The 19620-nt window shown below is 47.8% G+C and overlaps 1 protein-coding gene across 1 annotated transcript in view; it reads right to left on the reverse strand.

The window, feature by feature from the left end:
* LOC140117110 (uncharacterized) overlaps nucleotides 1-19620 on the reverse strand; it is a 50945-nt gene that overhangs the window by 15252 nt on the left and 16073 nt on the right. The window contains 6 exon segments of the mRNA XM_072133545.1: nucleotides 4870-6073; nucleotides 6822-6879; nucleotides 7012-7109; nucleotides 7529-7652; nucleotides 7737-7898; nucleotides 7975-8098. Of these exon segments, the coding sequence (XP_071989646.1) occupies nucleotides 4870-6073; nucleotides 6822-6879; nucleotides 7012-7109; nucleotides 7529-7652; nucleotides 7737-7898; nucleotides 7975-8098 (1770 nt within the window).

Consider the following 19620-nt stretch of genomic DNA (forward strand, 5'->3'; position numbering starts at 1 on the left):
GGACTGTATACAGAGAAGATGATGGGAGTGATGATATTACATGGGACTGTACACAGGAGGAGATGATGGGAGTGATGATATTACATGGGACTGTATACAGGAGGAGATGATGGGAGTGATGATATTACATGGGGCTGTATACAGAGGAGATGATGGGAGTGATTATATTACATGGGGCTGTATACAGGAGGAGATGATGGGAGTGATGATATTACATGGGGCTGTGTACAGAGGAGATGATGGGAGTGATGATATCACATGGGGCTGTATACAGAGGAGATGATGGGAGTGATTATATTACATGGGGCTGTATACAGGAGGAGATGATGGGAGTGATGATATCACATGGGGCTGTATACAGGAGGAGATGATGGGAGTGATGATATTACATGGGGCTGTATACAGAGGAGATGATGGGAGTGATGATATTACATGGGACTGTATACAGAGGAGATGATGGGAGTGATGATATTACATGGGGCTGTATACAGAGGAGATGATGGGAGTGATGATATTACATGGGGCTGTATACAGGAGGAGATGATGGGAGTGATGATATTACATGGGACTGTATACAGGAGGAGATGATGGGAGTGATGATATTACATGGGACTGTATACAGAGGAGATGATGGGAGTGATGATATTACATGGGGCTGTATACAAGAGGAGATGATGGGAGTGATGATATTACATGGGACTGTATACAGAAGGAGATGATGGGAGTGATGATATTACATGGGACTGTATACAGAGGAGATGATGGGAGTGATGATATTACATGGGACTGTATACAGAGGAGATGATGGGAGTGATGATATTACATGGGGCTGTATACAGAGGAGATGATGGGAGTGATGATATTACATGGGGCTGTATACAGGAGGAGATGATGGGAGTGATGATATTACATGGGGCTGTGTACAGAGGAGATGATGGGAGTGATGATATCACATGGGGCTGTATACAGAGGAGATGATGGGAGTGATTATATTACATGGGGCTGTATACAGGAGGAGATGATGGGAGTGATGATATCACATGGGGCTGTATACAGGAGGAGATGATGGGAGTGATGATATTACATGGGGCTGTATACAGAGGAGATGATGGGAGTGATGATATTACATGGGACTGTATACAGAGGAGATGATGGGAGTGATGATATTACATGGGACTGTATACAGAGGAGATGATGGGAGTGATGATATTACATGGGGCTGTATACAGAGGAGATGATGGGAGTGATGATATTACATGGGGCTGTATACAGGAGGAGATGATGGGAGTGATGATATTACATGGGGCTGTGTACAGGAGGAGATGATGGGAGTGATGATATTACATGGGACTGTATACAGGAGGGGATGATGGGAGTGATGATATTACATGGGACTGTATACAGGAGGAGATGATGGGAGTGATGATATTACATGGGACTGTATACAGAGGAGATGATGGGAGTGATGATATTACATGGGACTGTACACAGGAGGAGATGATGGGAGTGATGATATTACATGGGGCTGTATACAGAGGAGATGATGGGAGTGATGATATTACATGGGGCTGTGTACAGGAGGAGATGATGGGAGTGATGATATTACATGGGACTGTATACAGGAGGAGATGATGGGAGTGATGATATTACATGGGACTGTATACAGAGGAGATGATGGGAGTGATGATATTACATGGGGCTGTATACAGAGGAGATGATGGGAGTGATGATAATTGTGTCTGATCTCTATTGTGCACACGGCAGATGTTGTTCCGATCCCTGACATACTCTGCGCCTCCTTCTCTCTGGCCGGCGTCTTATACTCGGCTTCTCCCGCGTGTTTCAGGGAAGGAGGAGGAGGAGCTCGTGGTAACAGAATTTAGAAAGTTAAAATGAAGGCATCTGTGCCCCGAAATGGTGACGCTCCGCACTCTCCTGGGAACTGCACCAAATACAAACAGCTGCTCCCCCTTCCATTGGGGCACCCGGGCTGCACTGAGCGCTGTGTCAGGGGGCCACCGGTGCCCCATGATGTACCCCACGGATAGAGGTCACCAGGTCACATCAGAGTCCGGTGAGACACATCCGAGCGCCAGCAGCACCTGCACCAGGTACCGAGATGCTGATAACCCAGGCCCAGTGAGTGCCAGCTCCTGAGCCATCAAACACCCAACCAGGCCGGCACCACGACTCTCCCACTATCTCCACTTGTGTGTATGTCCCCTGTCCCTCCCCCTCCCCCCCAAAATGTGTGTAACACAAAACCTGTGATAAATTGGCAACCTACTGATGCATATAAATTGTTATCAGTGCTGTAACTTCTCAGGCTGTTACACTGTGCAGGAGCACTTACCCCTCCCACTGTGCGATGGAATGTTAGGTGATGGAACAGATACAAAAGGGGGAAGATCTTTGAATTGGGACTTTAATGAGATCGGATTTGTATTGTGGCTCAACTAAGAACAGCGAATAACTATGGGACAATGCAAAGTAAAAAAATGAAATCGGTCGCCTCCAACTAAGACGAAAAAAAGAAAAATCATGACGTAATCTTGTACAGGAGAATTTAGGATTACAGCGGATTTACTCCACAGCAATGACAGTCACATTCACAGATTTGGTGGAGTAGAAGACAAACTTTTTAACAAGAGAAAGTCTTATGGTCTGAAAGTCGGGAGGATCCAGCAGTGTCCGACCTTCCTGATCGCTGTCCTGGAGATCAGCGCTTCACCCGATCCCTGAGAGAGTAGAGCTCCTGTGCTGTTATCCCTCCTCCTGCCGTCCTGACATGAGAGATATCAGCAGCAGGTGACACATCACATATCTTATCACTAAGGTCCTTGAACACTTTCATGAAAAGTTTTGAAACTGACCCCGGGGCTTGTTAAGAGACGTGTGTGTGAGTGAATGGATGTACCAGCGCTATTTCAGTCAGTGCATGGATGTAGCAGAGCTGTGTGAACGTGAATGAGTGGATGTAGCAGAGCTGTGTGAACGTGAATGAGTGGATGTACCAGAGCTGTGTGAACGTGAATGAGTGGATGTACCAGAGCTGTGTGAACGTGAATGAGTGGATGTAGCAGAGCTGTGTGAACGTGAATGAGTGGATGTAGCAGAGCTGTGTGAACGTGAATGAGTGGTAGCAGAGCTGTGTGAACGTGAATTAATGGTAGCAGAGCTGTGTGAACGTGAATGAGTGGATGTAGCAGAGCGGTGTGAACGTGAATGATTGAATGTAGCAGAGCTGTGTGAACGTGAATGAGTGGATGCATCAGAGCTGTGTGAACGTGAATGAGTGGATGTAGCAGAGCTGTGTGAACGTGAATGAGTGGATGTAGCAGAGCTATGTGAATGTGAATGAGTGGATGTAGCAGAGCTATGTGAATGTGAATGAGTGGATGTAGCAGAGCTATGTGAATGAGTGGATGTAGCAGAGCTATATGAATGAGTGGATGTAGCAGAGCTGTGTGAACGTGAATGAGTGGATGTAGCAATGCTGTGTGAACGTGAATGATTGGATGTAGCAGAGTTGTGTGAACGTGAATGAGTAGATGTAGCAGTGCTGTGTGAATATAAATGAGTGGATGTAGCAGAGCTGTGTGAACGTGAATGAGTGGATGTAGCAGAGCTATGTGAATGTGAATGAGTGGATGTAGCAGAGCTATGTGAATGAGTGGATGTAGCAGAGCTATATGAATGAGTGGATGTAGCAGAGCTGTGTGAACGTGAATGAGTGGATGTAGCAATGCTGTGTGAACGTGAATGATTGGATGTAGCAGAGTTGTGTGAACGTGAATGAGTAGATGTAGCAGTGCTGTGTGAATATAAATGAGTGGATGTTGCAGAGCTGTGTGAACGTGAATGAGTGGATGCATCAGAGCTGTGTGAACGTTAATGAGTGGATGCATCAGAGGTGTGTGAACGTGAATGAGTGGATGTAGCAGAGCTGTGTGAACGTGAATGAGTGGATGTAGCAGAGCTGTGTGAACGTGAATGAGTGGATGCAGCAGAGCTGTGTGAACGTGAATGAGTGGATGCAGCAGAGCTGTGTGAACGTGAATGAGTGGATGCAGCAGAGCTGTGTGAACGTGAATGAGTGGATGCAGCAGAGCTGTGTGAACGTGAATGAGTGGATGTAGCAGAGCTGTGTGAATGTTACTGAGTGGATGTAGCAGAGCTGTGTGAATGTTACTGAGTGGATGTAGCAGAGCTGTGTGAATGTTACTGAGTGGATGTAGCAGAGCTGTGTGAACGTTACTGAGTGGATGTAGCAGAGCTGTGTGAACGTTACTGAGTGGATGTAGCAGAGCTGTGTGAACGTTACTGAGTGGATGTAGCAGAGCTGTGTGAACGTTACTGAGTGGATGTAGCAGAGCTGTGTGAACGTTACTGAGTGGATGTAGCAGAGCTGTGTGAACGTTACTGAGTGGATGTAGCAGAGCTGTGTGAACGTTACTGAGTGGATGTAGCAGAGCTGTGTGAACGTTACTGAGTGGATGTAGCAGAGCTGTGTGAACGTGAATGAGTGGATGCAGTAGAGCTGTGTGAACGTGAATGAGTGGATGCAGCAGAGCTGTGTGAACGTGAATGAGTGGATGCAGCAGAGCTGTGTGAACGTGAATGAGTGGATGTAGCAGAGCTGTGTGAATGTTACTGAGTGGATGTAGCAGAGCTGTGTGAATGTTACTGAGTGGATGTAGGAGAGCTGTGTGAACGTGAATGAGTGGATGTCTTTATTTTTACTTTTTTGAGGCCTAAATCTGGATTGCATCTTATAGTGAGGAGCATCTCGTACCATAGGTCAGACACCAGAAGACATCTCGAGGCAGCATGTCTGTTGATGCAGCTGCGCACGGCCATGCTCATTACAATGGCTTCTCCCCGATGTGACTTTCCTGATGTGACAATAGATTGCCTCTCTGACTAAAACCTTTGCCGCATACTGGACAGGAATATGGCTTCTCCCCCGTGTGAATTCTGAGATGTACAACCAGATTTGACTTACGGGCAAAACATTTTCCACATTCTACACACGTGTTTGGCTTCTCCCCCGTGTGGATTCTCTGATGGTCTCTGAGCTTTGTTTTCTGGGTAAAACTTTTCTCACATTCAGAACATGAAAATGGCTTCTCTCCAGTGTGAGTTCTCTGATGTCTAGCGAGACTTGATTTTGTTCGAAAACATTTGTCGCATTCTGTACACGAGAACGGCTTCTCCCCCGTGTGAATTCTCTGATGTTTGAGAAGATCTGATTTCATGCTACAACATTTCCCACATTCGGAGCAGGAGTAAAGCTTCTCCTCTGGATGAGTTTTTAGATTTTCTAGAAGACCTGATTTGTTACTAAAACACTTCCCCCTTACTACACATGCCAGTTTTTCTCCTGTGTGGATTCTCTGATGTTCTCTGAGATTTGGTTTCTGGGTAAAACATTTCCCACATTCAGGACATGAAAATGGCTTCTCTTGCCTGTGAGTTCTCTGATGTCTAGCGAGACTTGATTGCACACGAAAACATTTCCCACATTCTGGACACGAGAACGGCTTCTCCCCCGTGTGAATTCTCTGATGTTTAACAAGATTTGATTTCAGACGGAAACATCTGTCACATTCTGGACACTGAAATGGCTTCTCCCCCGTGTGAATTTGCTGATGTTTAATAAGAGCTGGTTCCCACATATAACATTTCCCACATTCTGAGCACACAAAAGGCTTGTCTCCTGTGTGGCTTCTTAGATGCTCCGTAAGACTTGATTTGTGATAATAGCATTTCCCACATTCTGTACATGAGAAGGGCTTCTCTCCTGTGTGAGTTCTCTGATGGTCAATGAGATAAGATTTGCTTGCAAAGGATTTCCCGCATTCTGGACATGAGAAAGGCAGTTCACCTCTGTGGATTTTCTTGTGCTTCCAAAGATAAGAACTCTTTTTAAAACGTTTCCCACATTCAGAACAGGAAATTTTACCCCGATTACGTCCAGCTCTTTTATTGCCAATTTGGGATTGATTGACTTCTCCTTCATGCATTGGAGATGAGAGGAGATGTTCATTGAAGCCTCCAGTCTGGATGTTACCTGGAAAAAATAAGTGATATCTGGTCATTTCTTTGTATACGATATAGTAAGAAGGAGTAATGATAGTAATAGCAAGTCGCCATCAGAGGTGGTGGGAATATTAGCGAGTGATGGTAGTAGCAGAGAGCTGACAGCAGAAACAGTGGTGGTAGAAGATTTGGTGGCATTAGTAACCAGCTGACAGTAGATATGGAAGTAGCAGTGAGTCGGGGGTAGTAGATGTAGTCGTAGTCAGCAGGGTGGTAGTAATAGTAGAGAGTTAGCAGCAATGGCACGTCTACTCATTGGCATCAGACACAGAGGTTTTATCTTCTAAGGGACCCACGTCTCAGCTTGACCGGCAAAACGGGGAAAAGCAAGTTCCCCAACCTCCTCCATAGCAGTGAGACTTCCGGGCTTCAACTGAACTGAACCTTAAGTTCCATACAGGTCAATAGTGCTCCATAGACTTTTTGGGGACTTTTAAAACCTAGATGTCCACCTGAATAGATCAGGTTGGAGAACTTGCTGTCCATCAGCTGCAGATTGCAGGGGTCCCTAGCCCGTGCATGGTAGTGGTCGGATCTTGTTACGATCAATGTCCACTGTCCCTCATAGAGATCCTCATTGCCTTTTATAGCACATCTGACGAAAACCTATACTGCATCCGGATTGGCTGGGTGAGCTGTTGGAAAGGCTTTATGAGCGTCCTGCTGCCTTATTGATATGATCCAGATGGTCCAACTCAAGATGCATGAAAGGTTCTTACCATCCGCTGACACCAATGTGGTTTTTCCGAGGCCATGGGAGACTTCACCAGAACCTTCCTGCAAGTATCAAAGAAGATAAGAACATGAACAATGTATCACATCCCATTACATGACGTCTCACAACCAACATCACATCCTCCTCCTCCTCAGAAGGTTAATTACAGATCTCAGAAGAAGATTTTCACCGACCTCGTGATCCACTAGGACAATCTTCAATTCCTCTGGACAATGCTGGGAATATGGAGGACTGGGACATCTCTCTGGTGGATCTACTCTACTGGATTCATCTATAGGGAAAAAGCAGAGACTGAGGACATTGTCTATAGCAGTAATGGCTAACCTTTTAGATCATGAGTGGCCAAACTTCAACCAGAAGCCACCTTTTTATGCCAAAGTGCCAGCACAGCAATTTAGGCAGTAATTTATTGCTGAGGACACCAACACAGCTGAAAGGAGTAGGGCAAATTCAGACTACTGCAGCTTCTCTCCAGGGCCCCTGTGTACAGGAATTCTTTGAGCCCTGTATGGTGAGCTCTATCCTGTGGTGATGGCCTGGGTGCCCACAGAGAGGCCTCCGAGTGCCGCCTCTGGCACCCGTGCCATAGGTTCGCCACCACTGGTCTATAGGTTATGATCAGATGATGGGTGAATGGAGGTGACCATTAGTCCTGGTGTCTTCTCTATAATCAGGAAGGTCTGATCTTACCTGGTGATGTGAGGGGCTGGTGGTCCTCCATCATGATGTCCTTGTACTGGTCCTTGTGTCCTTCTATATACTCCCACTCCTCCATGGAGAAATAGACAGTGACGTCCTGACACCTTATAGGAACCTGACACCCACAATGACACAGTCATCACCCAGACACCTCCCTTGTGTTATTGTACAATGTCCCAGCATTCCCGGCAGCGCTCACCTCTCCGCTCAGCAGCTCAGTGATCCTGGAGGTAAGTTCTAGGATCTTCTGCTCATGTATCAGTGAATGAGGTGGAGGCTCGGTGATGGGGCTCTGGGTCCATCCTCCTGACACACGGGGGGTCACACACTCACCAGACGACTTCTTCACTACTGTGTAATCCTGTGTATGGGGAGACACTGATCACTACTAGATCCTGAGGATAAGAGATAAGACTGATGTCCGGGGAGACACTCACCTCTCCGGTGATCAAGGAGATGATCTCTAGGGTGAGGTCTAGGATCCGGGCAGCCATGCGGTCTCTGTCCTGGTCCATTATTGGTGGATCCTGGATGTAATGGACCATCGTCTTCCCAAGGAAAATTTAGCTAAAGAACCTACAAGAAAGTACAGAAGATTGAAGGCAAAACCAGATTCAGAAGAACATTGCAAAATCCTATTACACCCCCGATGGGGGCCGGGCTACCGAGCTCATCCTTCCATTACATTTGGCTCCTCTCCCTTTAAGATTGACTTCAGGAATGTTACAGCTGAACAAATAGCAGAAGATTTTATTTTCTCGATAAGGCAGAGACGTTATTGAATGAGCTTAGAAGTTTAGAATCGGATACGATCCTGTACATTCAGCATATGCTGTGTCACACACAGACCGGAAATCGCACACACTAAACTAATATTCACACTGAGCTTTTACAAATCGAAGATGAAGAGTCCCAGCTAGATGCACGTCCATAATGTAAATGCTTCACTTGGACACCTCCAGATCAATGCGCCCCAACTAAAAACATGCGACATTCAATGACCCTGGCGAGTGAAATTAAGAAAGGGGAGAAGGTGGGGAGATCACGGGCCCAAAGCTTTATCGAAAAACACACAAAAGGGGGAAGAAGAAGTTGCTGATGTTTTACCTAACCTTTTATGCATATTAGGCGGGAGTCCCACAATCCCTTACAAAGTCCAAGGAGAATCCAAAATGGGTCCCAGATGACGCCTGCAGAGGGGGTTCACCCCAAAGAAGATGTTGTGCTCAAAGGAAGCAGAGGTCCCCCAAGTGCTTCTAAAGAGAGGGTCTCATTACTAGTCCTCACTGTCTACCAAAGATGGAAAAATCCTGCAGGTGGCTAATAACCGGATGTGGCAGAGACAGAACGAGGCCTTTTGTGGCAGTGAGGAATCTCCTGGTATAGCGTCCTTGAAACACTCTATGAGATTCCAGGCATCCAGGATAGCCCCAGCACTGAGCATACCCTGACCAGGGCGTCCAACAGACCCTGAGCAAAAGAAGCCCCCAAACCTGATGGAGATGAGTCCGGGGGCGCATGGGACGTTGCACTTGCTGCCGGCGGTAGGGAGCGTCGCTCTTGTTGCAGGCACCCCCTCGTCATTACAAAAAAGTCTTTATTGAATAAGTAGTTTACAATCGTATATACAATGGTGCAGACACGGCGTATACTGCGACGGAAACATTGCATACAATAAAGTAGTGGAGTCTCCCTTTAAGATCTACTGCAGAAGCTAAACAAATAGCAAAAGAGTTTATTTTCTTGTTATGACAGAGGGACAACGCGCTTGCTACACGTCACACAATACATTGGAAAGTTTTTAAAAGGCTGCAGAGCTTTTTGTTGATGCGGCTGAGCAGTGGCGTAACAAGACCCCTGTGCGCCCCGATGCGAACCTAGAATCAGGACCCCCATATTCCTAAACCCTCGCTACCAGTCCCATTCTGCACATTATTCTTCAGATTAAACATATCCTATACATTACATACATATGTAGAACACACATAAACACTGCACTGTATATACATATACACTCACCGGCCACTTTATTAGGTACACCTGTCCAACTGCTCGTTAACACTTAATTTCTAATCAGCCAATCACATGGCAGCAACTCAGTGCATTTAAGCATGTAGACATGGTCAAGACAATCTCCTGCAGTTCACACCGAGCATCAGTATGGGGAAGAAAGGTGATTTGTGGCCTGTGAACGTGGCATGGTTGTTGGTGCCAGAAGGGCTGGTCTGAGTATTTCAGAAACTGCTGATCTACTGGGATTTTCACGCACAACCATCTCTAGGGTTTAGAGAATGGTCCGAAAAAGAAAAAACATCCAGTGAGCGGCAGTTCTGTGGGCGGAAATGCCTTGTTGATGCCAGAGGTCAGAGGAGAATGGGCAGACTGGTTCGAGCTGATAGAAAGGCAACAGTGGCTCAAATCGCCACCCGTTACAACCAAGGTAGGCAGAAGAGCATCTCTGAACGCACAGTATGTCGAACTTTGAGGCAGATGGGCTACAGCAGCAGAAGATCACACTGGGTGCCACTCCTTTCAGCTAAAAAAAAGGAAACTGAGGCTACAATTTGCACAAGCTCATCGAAATTGGACAGTAGAAGATTGGAAAAACGTTGCCTGGTCTGATGAGTCTCGATTTCTGCTGCGACATTCGGATGGTAGGGTCAGAATTTGGCGTCAACAACATGAAAGCATGGATCCATCCTGCCTTGTATCAGCGGCTCAGGCTGGCGGTGGTGGTGTCATGGATCCATCCTGCCTTGTATCAGCGGCTCAGGCTGGTGGTGGTGGTGTCATGGTGTCTTTGGGCCCCTTGGTACAACGCCACAGACTACCTGAGTATTGTTGCTGACCATGTCCATCCCTTTATGAGCACAATGTACCCTGTAACATCTGATGGCTACTTTCAGCAGGATAATGCGCCATGTCATAAAGCTGGAATCATCTCAGACTGGTTTCTTGAACATGACAATGAGGTCACTGGACACAAATGGCCTCCACAGTCACCAGATCTCAATCCAATAGAGCATCTCTGGGATGTGGTGGAACGGGAGATTCGCATCATGGATGTGCAGCCGACAAATCTGCGGCAACTGTGTGATGCCATCATGTCAATATGGAGCAAAATCTGTGAGGAGCTTCCAGCACCTTGTTGTATCTATGCCACGAAGAATTGAGGCAGTTCTGAAGGCAAAAGGGGGTCCAACCCGTTACTAGCATGGTGGACCTAATAAAGTGGCCGGTGAGTGTATATACACACACTACACATACAAATACACCATATATAAGTATATAAGTAACTTACATATTTGTGCACATCAATATATATATACCCTCACATTACAATATAGCACCAAACAATGTACTCACACCTGGGAGATACTGACATCACTTACCGTATACATCAGTCGTACTCCCGAACCTTCTACCTCTGACCTGTCCTGGTCTTCATCTTGGTGGCTTCTCACAGATGACAATTTTTTTCCAATAGTTACAGAACTTTGATAACTTCTCCGGCTGTGACTTATCGCTGTAGGATTCACCACAAGCTCCGGGCAGCACATCCAGTAACTGTGCACCTAAAAATATCACAGTCACTTACAGTATAACATAACATAGATAAAGCACTAGTAGCCAGCACCCGACATCTTTTTTTTTTTTATATATAATTACGTTTATTGATGACAAACAGCAAAACAAACATGTCTTTGTATAAGTTTAACAAATAAATTCTATTTACGAACTTAAGAAACATCGTCCCCGGGTGGAGGGAGCAGGTCAGTTACATTGAAATGTATATAACAATTACAAATGGTAAAACAATAATAACCTATCAAATTCATCTAATTGGTCTATGAACAATTACCTCATTTTATGACCAGGCATTAGTGTAAAAGTAGTAAGACATCTCATCATCCGCCAGCATCGGCCACATGCAAGGAAGTTAGTGTCACAACATCATGGTTCCTGCCCTCTCCCCGCACAGCAGGGAACCAGGAGCACAGTTAGATATCTGACCTGTCGCCAATGCAGGCCACTTACCCACCAAACACCGCAGGAGGCGAGGGAAAAAGGAGACAGTAGAACCTTAGCAGGACTATGGCTATAGACCAGGTGGAGAAGAGGAGGCTTTCTCAGGAACAGTCCTTTTTCAATACGGAAGCAAGTCCGACCCACTACTCCCCTAACGAACGATGTTCTTTCCAAAATAGCAGAGGGGTAGACTCAAGCTTCCGTGGGGAGAGCCACCGATAAATCCGGTCCCAGCAGAATGCCAGGGTCAGCTACACTCACAGCAGAGAGGCGCCTCCTCCTCGAGGAATCTCTTCTTCTTCTTCTAGATGGCATAGCGCCAGATCAGACGTGATCCAGGCTAAGCCAGTTAGGCACAGCAATTTTCAGGAAATGAACCAAGTCCGGCAGATCCTCTGGCTTCCTTAGAAAGAAGTAATTGCCGTTGTGCCTGACCACTTAATGGAAACGGTGGCCCCTAATTCTTTGATACTCTGTAATAGCGGTGGCACCAAGCGTCTCATGGTCAATGTACGAGCCGAGACATCTGGGTAGATATGTATCTCAGCCCCATCCACTCGAATGGCACCCTCAGACCAAGCCGCACAAATAATCTTATCTTTGTCAGTGAAACAGCGGAGACGACAGAGGACATCTCAGGGTGAGGAGGAATCCGTAGCCGACATCCTTGACACTCTATGAATGCGGTCCAGGAGCAGTCCTGTGTCTAGGGGGCGGCATAGAAATTAGTTGAAAATGGAAGTCATCCTCTCTGACGGATTGTGGCCCTTCTTCTCCCTCTGTTTTCCTGGTCATCCAGAAGAAGTGCCAGATGTTGCATTGTCCAGAGCTACTAGTTCCAAGGCGAAGACCCTATCAGTTAGAGAGTTAGTGGTATTTTCAGTGTTCACAGTACGGGTTGCAAGTGTCTCCAGATCTTCCCTGATATCCATCAGCTCCTGTTGATGAGAAGCCTCCACTCTGTGGATCACAGAATCTAAGTCCTGCCGTATGGGATGGGCCTGTATTTACTCCCTGAGGAGCTGAAGTTCTGAGTGGATTGTACCCCTATATGTATCATTGGAAGGGGGGGGGGGGGTTGGAGCCGCTCTGGGGGCTATCTCGTGGGCTTAGCCACCCAGGACTTGGAGAAAGTGTAGACTCCAAAACTTGTGGGGAGCGCAGGCCCTCATATGGGGTGGGTGGAGTATAGACCTCCTCTCTCCAGGTAATGCTGCCGGGAGACTGATTAGCGGCACGCATGGGCACCCTGGTGAGCTCAGGCGGCGGGTCTGGTGTTTCCCGCTGCTGCTGGTGCATCTGCTCCCGGACCCTCGGGGAGCGCAGGCCCTCATGTGAGGTACATGCTGTGCCGTCCTCCTCTACTCCAGCAGTGCCTCCTGAGGAGCGACTGGCAGCGGGAACAGGCACCATCTTGGATCTTCTAGGAGGGTCCGGCGCATCTCCATCTCCCTTTCCAGACTCGGTGCCAGGGCAGCTTGTCGGGTCTCCACGTTCCTGGTCCGTACCGCACTCCTCCCCCTCCTGTAATGGAGCCTGTCAATGTAGAGCTCCAAAGGCGAGTGTCCTCGCTCCGCCGTGTCCAACCACGCACCCCCCAGGGTCTTGCAGTTAAATAATGCAACAACAGCAAGTGCTCGTAACTGATCGCATGCGCTTCAATGGAGAAGCATGTGATTGGGCCAAGCACCGCCCACTGAGGTTTACCTAACGCCATGTGTGAATGCAGCCTGATGTATAATTCTTATCTACATGATATTTCTCATGACCTGCAGGCTCCAGGTTTTAGTAGGCCCCTGGGTGACAGAGCCTTAGTGGGCCCCTTTTCAGTAAACTCCCCAATAGCCACAGTGTCCTCACCCCCAACCCCCATAAGTCAGTGTCCTCACCCCAACCCCCATAAGTCACAGTGTCCTCACCCCAACCCCCATAAGTCACAGTGTCCTCACCCCCCAACCCCCATAAGTCACAGTGTCCTCACCCCAACCCCCATAAGTCACAGTGTCCTCACCCCCCAACCCCCATAAGTCACAGTGTCCTCACCCCCCAACCCCCATAAGTCACAGTGTCCTCACCCCCCAACCCCCATAAGTCACAGTGTCCTCACCCCCAACCCCCATAAGTCACAGTGTCCTCACCCCCAAGCCCCATAAGTCACAGTGTCCTCACCCCCCAAGCCCCATAAGTCACAGTGTCCTCACCCCCCAAGCCCCATAAGTCACAGTGTCCTCACCCCCCAAGCCCCATAAGTCACAGTGTCCTCACCCCCCAAGCCCCATAAGTCACAGTGTCCTCACCCCCCAAGCCCCATAAGTCACAGTGTCCTCACCCCCCAAGCCCCATAAGTCACAGTGTCCTCACCCCCCAAGCCCCATAAGTCACAGTGTCCTCACCCCCCAAGCCCCATAAGTCACAGTGTCCTCACCCCCCAAGCCCCATAAGTCACAGTGTCCTCACCCCCCAAGCCCCATAAGTCACAGTGTCCTCACCCCCCAAGCCCCATAAGTCACAGTGTCCTCACCCCCCAAGCCCCATAAGTCACAGTGTCCTCACCCCCACCCCCATAAGTCACAGTGTCCTCACCCCCCAACCCCCATAAGTCACAGTGTCCTCACCCCCCAAGCCCCATAAGTCACAGTGTCCTCACCCCCCAACCCCCATAAGTCACAGTGTCCTCACCCCAACCCCCATAAGTCACAGTGTCCTCACCCCCCAACCCCCATAAGTCACAGTGTCCTCACCCCCAAACCCCATAAGTCACAGTGTCCTCACCCCCAAACCCCATAAGTCACAGTGTCCTTATTACAGGCAGGAGCTAGGACCCTGCACATGACTGTAGTAGTAGAAGTGCTCCGGGCACAGAGACGCGTTATCTCTTCTCTATCCCTGCGGCCGCCATCACTGCTGACTACATCATTGTGCACATAACACTGACAACTCCAGGAGGAGGAGCCGCAGTAACATCCAGAACCAGTATCGCCTCCACATACCGGGGGCTGTATGCCCCTCACATGGGTGACAGTCTAGAAGCCGCCCCTGTAACACGTCATGTGATTGGCTGAGGGCAGGTGAAGCCGCAGCCGCCATCTTTAGAAAGGGCAGCTGATACATGAGCAGCACAGGGCTGCCCGGCCCCGGGGACAGAGCGTCACATCACAAGGAGCAGAACCTCCAGGATTTATACAGACAGGAAGATCCCGCAGCGGTAGGTGAGTATAATCCTATCACTTACCTCTGTAGTCACCCAGTGCTGGACCCGCCACACACTGACCCCTCCCCCTGATCCCGGGAGGTGTAACGTCACAGGAAGGGGCGGAGCCTCCCCGGACAAGATAGACAGAAGATGATGGGAGTGATGATATTACATGGGGCTGTATACAGAGGAGATGATGGGAGTGATGATATTACATGGGGCTGTATACAGAGAAGATGGGAGTGATTATATTACATGGGGCTGTATACAGAGGAGATGATGGGAGTAATGATATTACATGGGGCTGTATACAGGAGGAGATGATGGGAGTGATGATATTACATGGGACTGTATACAAAGTAGATGATGGGAGTGATGATATTACATGGGGCTGTATACAGGAGGAGATGATGGGAGTGATGATATTACATGGGGCTGTATACAGAGGAGATGATGGGAGTGATGATATTACATGAGACTGTATACAAAGGAGATGATGGGAGTGATGATATTATATGGGACTGTATACAGGAGGAGATGATGGGAGTGATTATATTACACAGGGCCATATACAGGAGGAGATGATGGGAGTGATGATATTACATGGGGCTGTATACAGAGGAGATGATGGGGGTGATGATATTACATGGGACTGTATACAGAGGAGATGATGGGAGTGATGATATTACATGGGGCTGTATACAGAGGAGATGATAGGAGTGATGATATTACATGGGACTGTATACAGAGGAGATGATGGGAGTGATGATATTACATGGGGCTGTATACAGGAGGAGATGATGGGAGTGATGATATTACATGGGGCTGTATACAGAGAAGATGATGGGAGTGATGATATTACATGGGACTGTATACAGAGGAGATGATGGGAGTGATGATATTACATGGGACTGTATACAGAGGAGATGATGGGAGTGATGATATTACATAGGACTGTATACAGAGGAGATGATGGGAGTGATGATATTACATGGGGCTGTATACAGAGAGGAGATGATGGGAGTGATGATATCACATGGGACTGTATACAGGAGGAGATGATGAGAGTGATGATATTACATGGGACTGTATACAAAGGAGATGATGGGAGTGATGATATTACATGGGGCTGTATACAGGAGGAGATGATGGGAGTGATGATATTACATGGGGCTGTATACAGAGGAGATGATGGGAGTGATGATATTACATGGGACTGTATACAGAGGAGATGATGGGAGTGATGATATTACATGGGGCTGTATACAGGAGGAGATGATGGGAGTGATGATATTACATGGGACTGTATACAGAGGAGATGATGGGAGTGATGATATTACATGGGGCTGTATACAGGAGGAGATGATGGGAGTGATGATATTACATGGGACTGTATACAGAGGAGATGATGGGAGTGATGATATTACATGGGACTGTATACAGAGGAGATGATGGGAGTGATGATATTACATGGGACTGTATACAGAGGAGATGATGGGAGTGATGATATTACATGGGGCTGTATACAGAGGAGATGATGGGAGTGATTATATTACATGGGACTGTATTCAGAGGAGATGATGGGAGTGATGATATTACATGGGGCTGTATACAGGAGGAGATGATGGGAGTGATGATATTACATGGGACTGTATACAGAGGAGATGATGGGAGTGATGATATTACATGGGACTGTATACAGAGGAGATGATGGGAGTGATGATATTACATGGGACTGTATACAGAGGAGATGATGGGAGTGATGATATTACATGGGGCTGTATACAGAGGAGATGATGGGAGTAATGATATTACATGGGGCTGTATTCAGAGGAGATGATGGGAGTGATGATATTACATGGGGCTGTATACAGAGGAGATGATGGGAGTGATGATATTACATGGGGCTGTATACAGGAGGAGATGATGGGAGTGATGATATTACATGGGGCTGTATACAGGAGGAGATGATGGGAGTGATGATATTACATGGGGCTGTATACAGGAGGAGATGATGGGAGTGATGATATTACATGGGGCTGTGTACAGGAGGAGATGATGGGAGTGATGATATTACATGGGACTGTATACAGAGGAGATGATGGGAGTGATGATATTACATGGGACTGTATACAGAGGAGATGATGGGAGTGATGATATTACATGGGGCTGTATACAGGAGGAGATGATGGGAGTGATGATATTACATGGGGCTGTATACAGGAGGAGATGATGGGAGTGATGATATTACATGGGACTGTATACAGAGGAGATGATGAGAGTGATGATATTACATGGGGCTGTATACAGGAGGAGATGATGGGAGTGATGATATTACATGGGGCTGTATACAGGAGGAGATGATGGGAGTGATGATATTACATGGGACTGTATACAGGAGGAGATGATGGGAGTGATGATATTACATGGGGCTGTATACAGGAGGAGATGATGGGAGTGATGATATTACATGGGGCTGTATACAGGAGGAGATGATGGGAGTGATGATATTACATGGGACTGTATACAGAGGAGATGATGGGAGTGATGATATTACATGGGGCTGTATACAGAGGAGATGATGGGAGTGATGATATTACATGGGGCTGTATACAGGAGGAGATGATGGGAGTGATGATATTACATGGGGCTGTATACAGAGGAGATGATGGGAGTGATGATATTACATGGGACTGTATACAGGAGGAGATGATGGGAGTGATGATATTACATGGGACTGTATACAGAGGAGATGATGGGAGTGATGATATTACATGGGGCTGTATACAGGAGGAGATGATGGGAGTGATGATATTACATGGGGCTGTATACAGGAGGAGATGATGGGAGTGATATTACATAACATATAGTGGTGGCACCCCTGCAATTCTGTCAGATAATACTCAGTTTTTTCCAAAAATATTATTGCAATCAGAAATGAATTGGTATTATCTTCATTTAATTTGTCTTCAATGGAAAACCACAAAAATAATTGTCAAAAAGCCAAATTGGATATAATTCCGCATCAAAGAAGGGGTGGACAATAGTATTGGCGCTGTATGAAAGGTCATGTGATGCTTCTCTAATTTGTTTAATAACAGCCCCTGTAACTTACCTGTGGCACCTACCAGGTGGTGGCAATAACTAAATCACACCTGCAGCCGGATGAAATGGATTAAAGTTGACTCAACCTCCGTCCTGTGTCCTTGTGTGTCCCACACTGAGCAGGAGAAAAGGAAGACCAAAGAACTGTCTGAGGATTGTGAGGAAGCCTGAGCAATCTCTGGGCCTGAATGCACCTTCCTAGATGAAGTGTAAAGCCCCTAGCACAGTGGCTCCTCCCTAGATAAAGAAGTGTAAAGCCCCTGGCACTGTGGCACCTCCCTAGATGAAGAAGTGTAAAGCCCCTGGCACTGTGGCACCTCCCTAGATGAAGAAGTGTAAAGCCCCTGGCACTGTGGCTCCTCCCTAGATGAAGAAGTGTAAAGCCCCTGGCACTGTGACACCTCCCTAGATAAAGAAGTGTAAAGCCCCTGGCACTGTGGCACCTCCCTAGATGAAGAAGTGTAAAGCCCCTGGCACTGTGGCACCTCCCTAGATGAAGAAGTGTTAAGCCCCTGGCACTGTGACACCTCCCTAGATGAAGAAGTGTAAAGCCCCTGGCACTGTGGCACTTCCCTAGATGAAGAAGTGTAAAGCCCCCGGCACTGTGGCACCTCCCTAGATGAAGAAGTGTAAAGCCCCCGGCACTGTGGCACCTCCCTAGATGAAGAAGTGTAAAGCCCCCGGCACTGTGGCACCTCCCTAGATGAAGAAGTGTAAAGCCCCTGGCGCTGTGGCACCTCCCTCGATGAAGAAGTGTAAAGCCCCTGGCACTGTGGCACCTCCCTCGATGAAGAAGTGTAAAGCCCCTGGCACTGTGGCACCTCCCTCGATGAAGAAGTGTAAAGCCCCTGGCACTGTGGCACCTCCCTAGATGAAGAAGTCTAAAGCCCCTGGAACTGTGGCACCTCCCTAGATGAAGAAGTGTAAAGCCCCCGGCACTGTGGCACCTCCCTAGATGAAGAAGTGTAAAGCTCCTGGCACTGTGGCACCTTCCTACATGAAGAATCATAAAGCCCCTGGCACTGTGGCACCTTCCTACATGAAGAATCATAAAGCCCCTGGCACTGTGGCACCTCCCTAGATGAAGAAGTGTACAGCCCCTGGCACTGTGACACCTCCCTAGATGAAGAAGTGTAAAGCCCCCGGCACTGTGGCACCTCCCTAGATGAAGAAGTGTAGAGCCCCTGGCGCTGTGGCACCTCCCTAGATGAAGAAGTGTAAAGCCCCTGGCGCTGTGGCACCTCCCTAGATGAAGAAGTGTAAAGCCCCTGGCACTGTGACACCTCCCTAGATGAAGAAGTGTAAAGCCCCTGGCACTGTGGCACCTTCCTACATGAAGAATCATAAAGCCCCTGGCACTGTGGCACCTTCCTACATGAAGAATCATAAAGCCCCTGGCACTGTGGCACCTCCCTAGATGAAGAAGTGTACAGCCCCTGGCACTGTGACACCTCCCTAGATGAAGAAGTGTAAAGCCCCCGGCACTGTGGCACCTCCCTAGATGAAGAAGTGTAGAGCCCCTGGCGCTGTGGCACCTCCCTAGATGAAGAAGTGTAAAGCCCCTGGGGCTGTGGCACCTTCCTAGATGAAGAAGTGTAAAGCCCCTGGCACTGTGGCACCTCCCTAGATGAAGAAGTGTAAAGCCCCTGGCACTGTGGCACCTTCCTACATGAAGAATCATAAAGCCCCTGGCACTGTGGCACCTTCCTACATGAAGAATCATAAAGCCCCTGGCACTGTGGCACCTCCCTAGATG

Source organism: Engystomops pustulosus, chromosome 2 (genome assembly GCF_040894005.1).
Source record: "Engystomops pustulosus chromosome 2, aEngPut4.maternal, whole genome shotgun sequence".
NCBI classification, from domain to species: domain Eukaryota; kingdom Metazoa; phylum Chordata; class Amphibia; order Anura; family Leptodactylidae; genus Engystomops; species Engystomops pustulosus.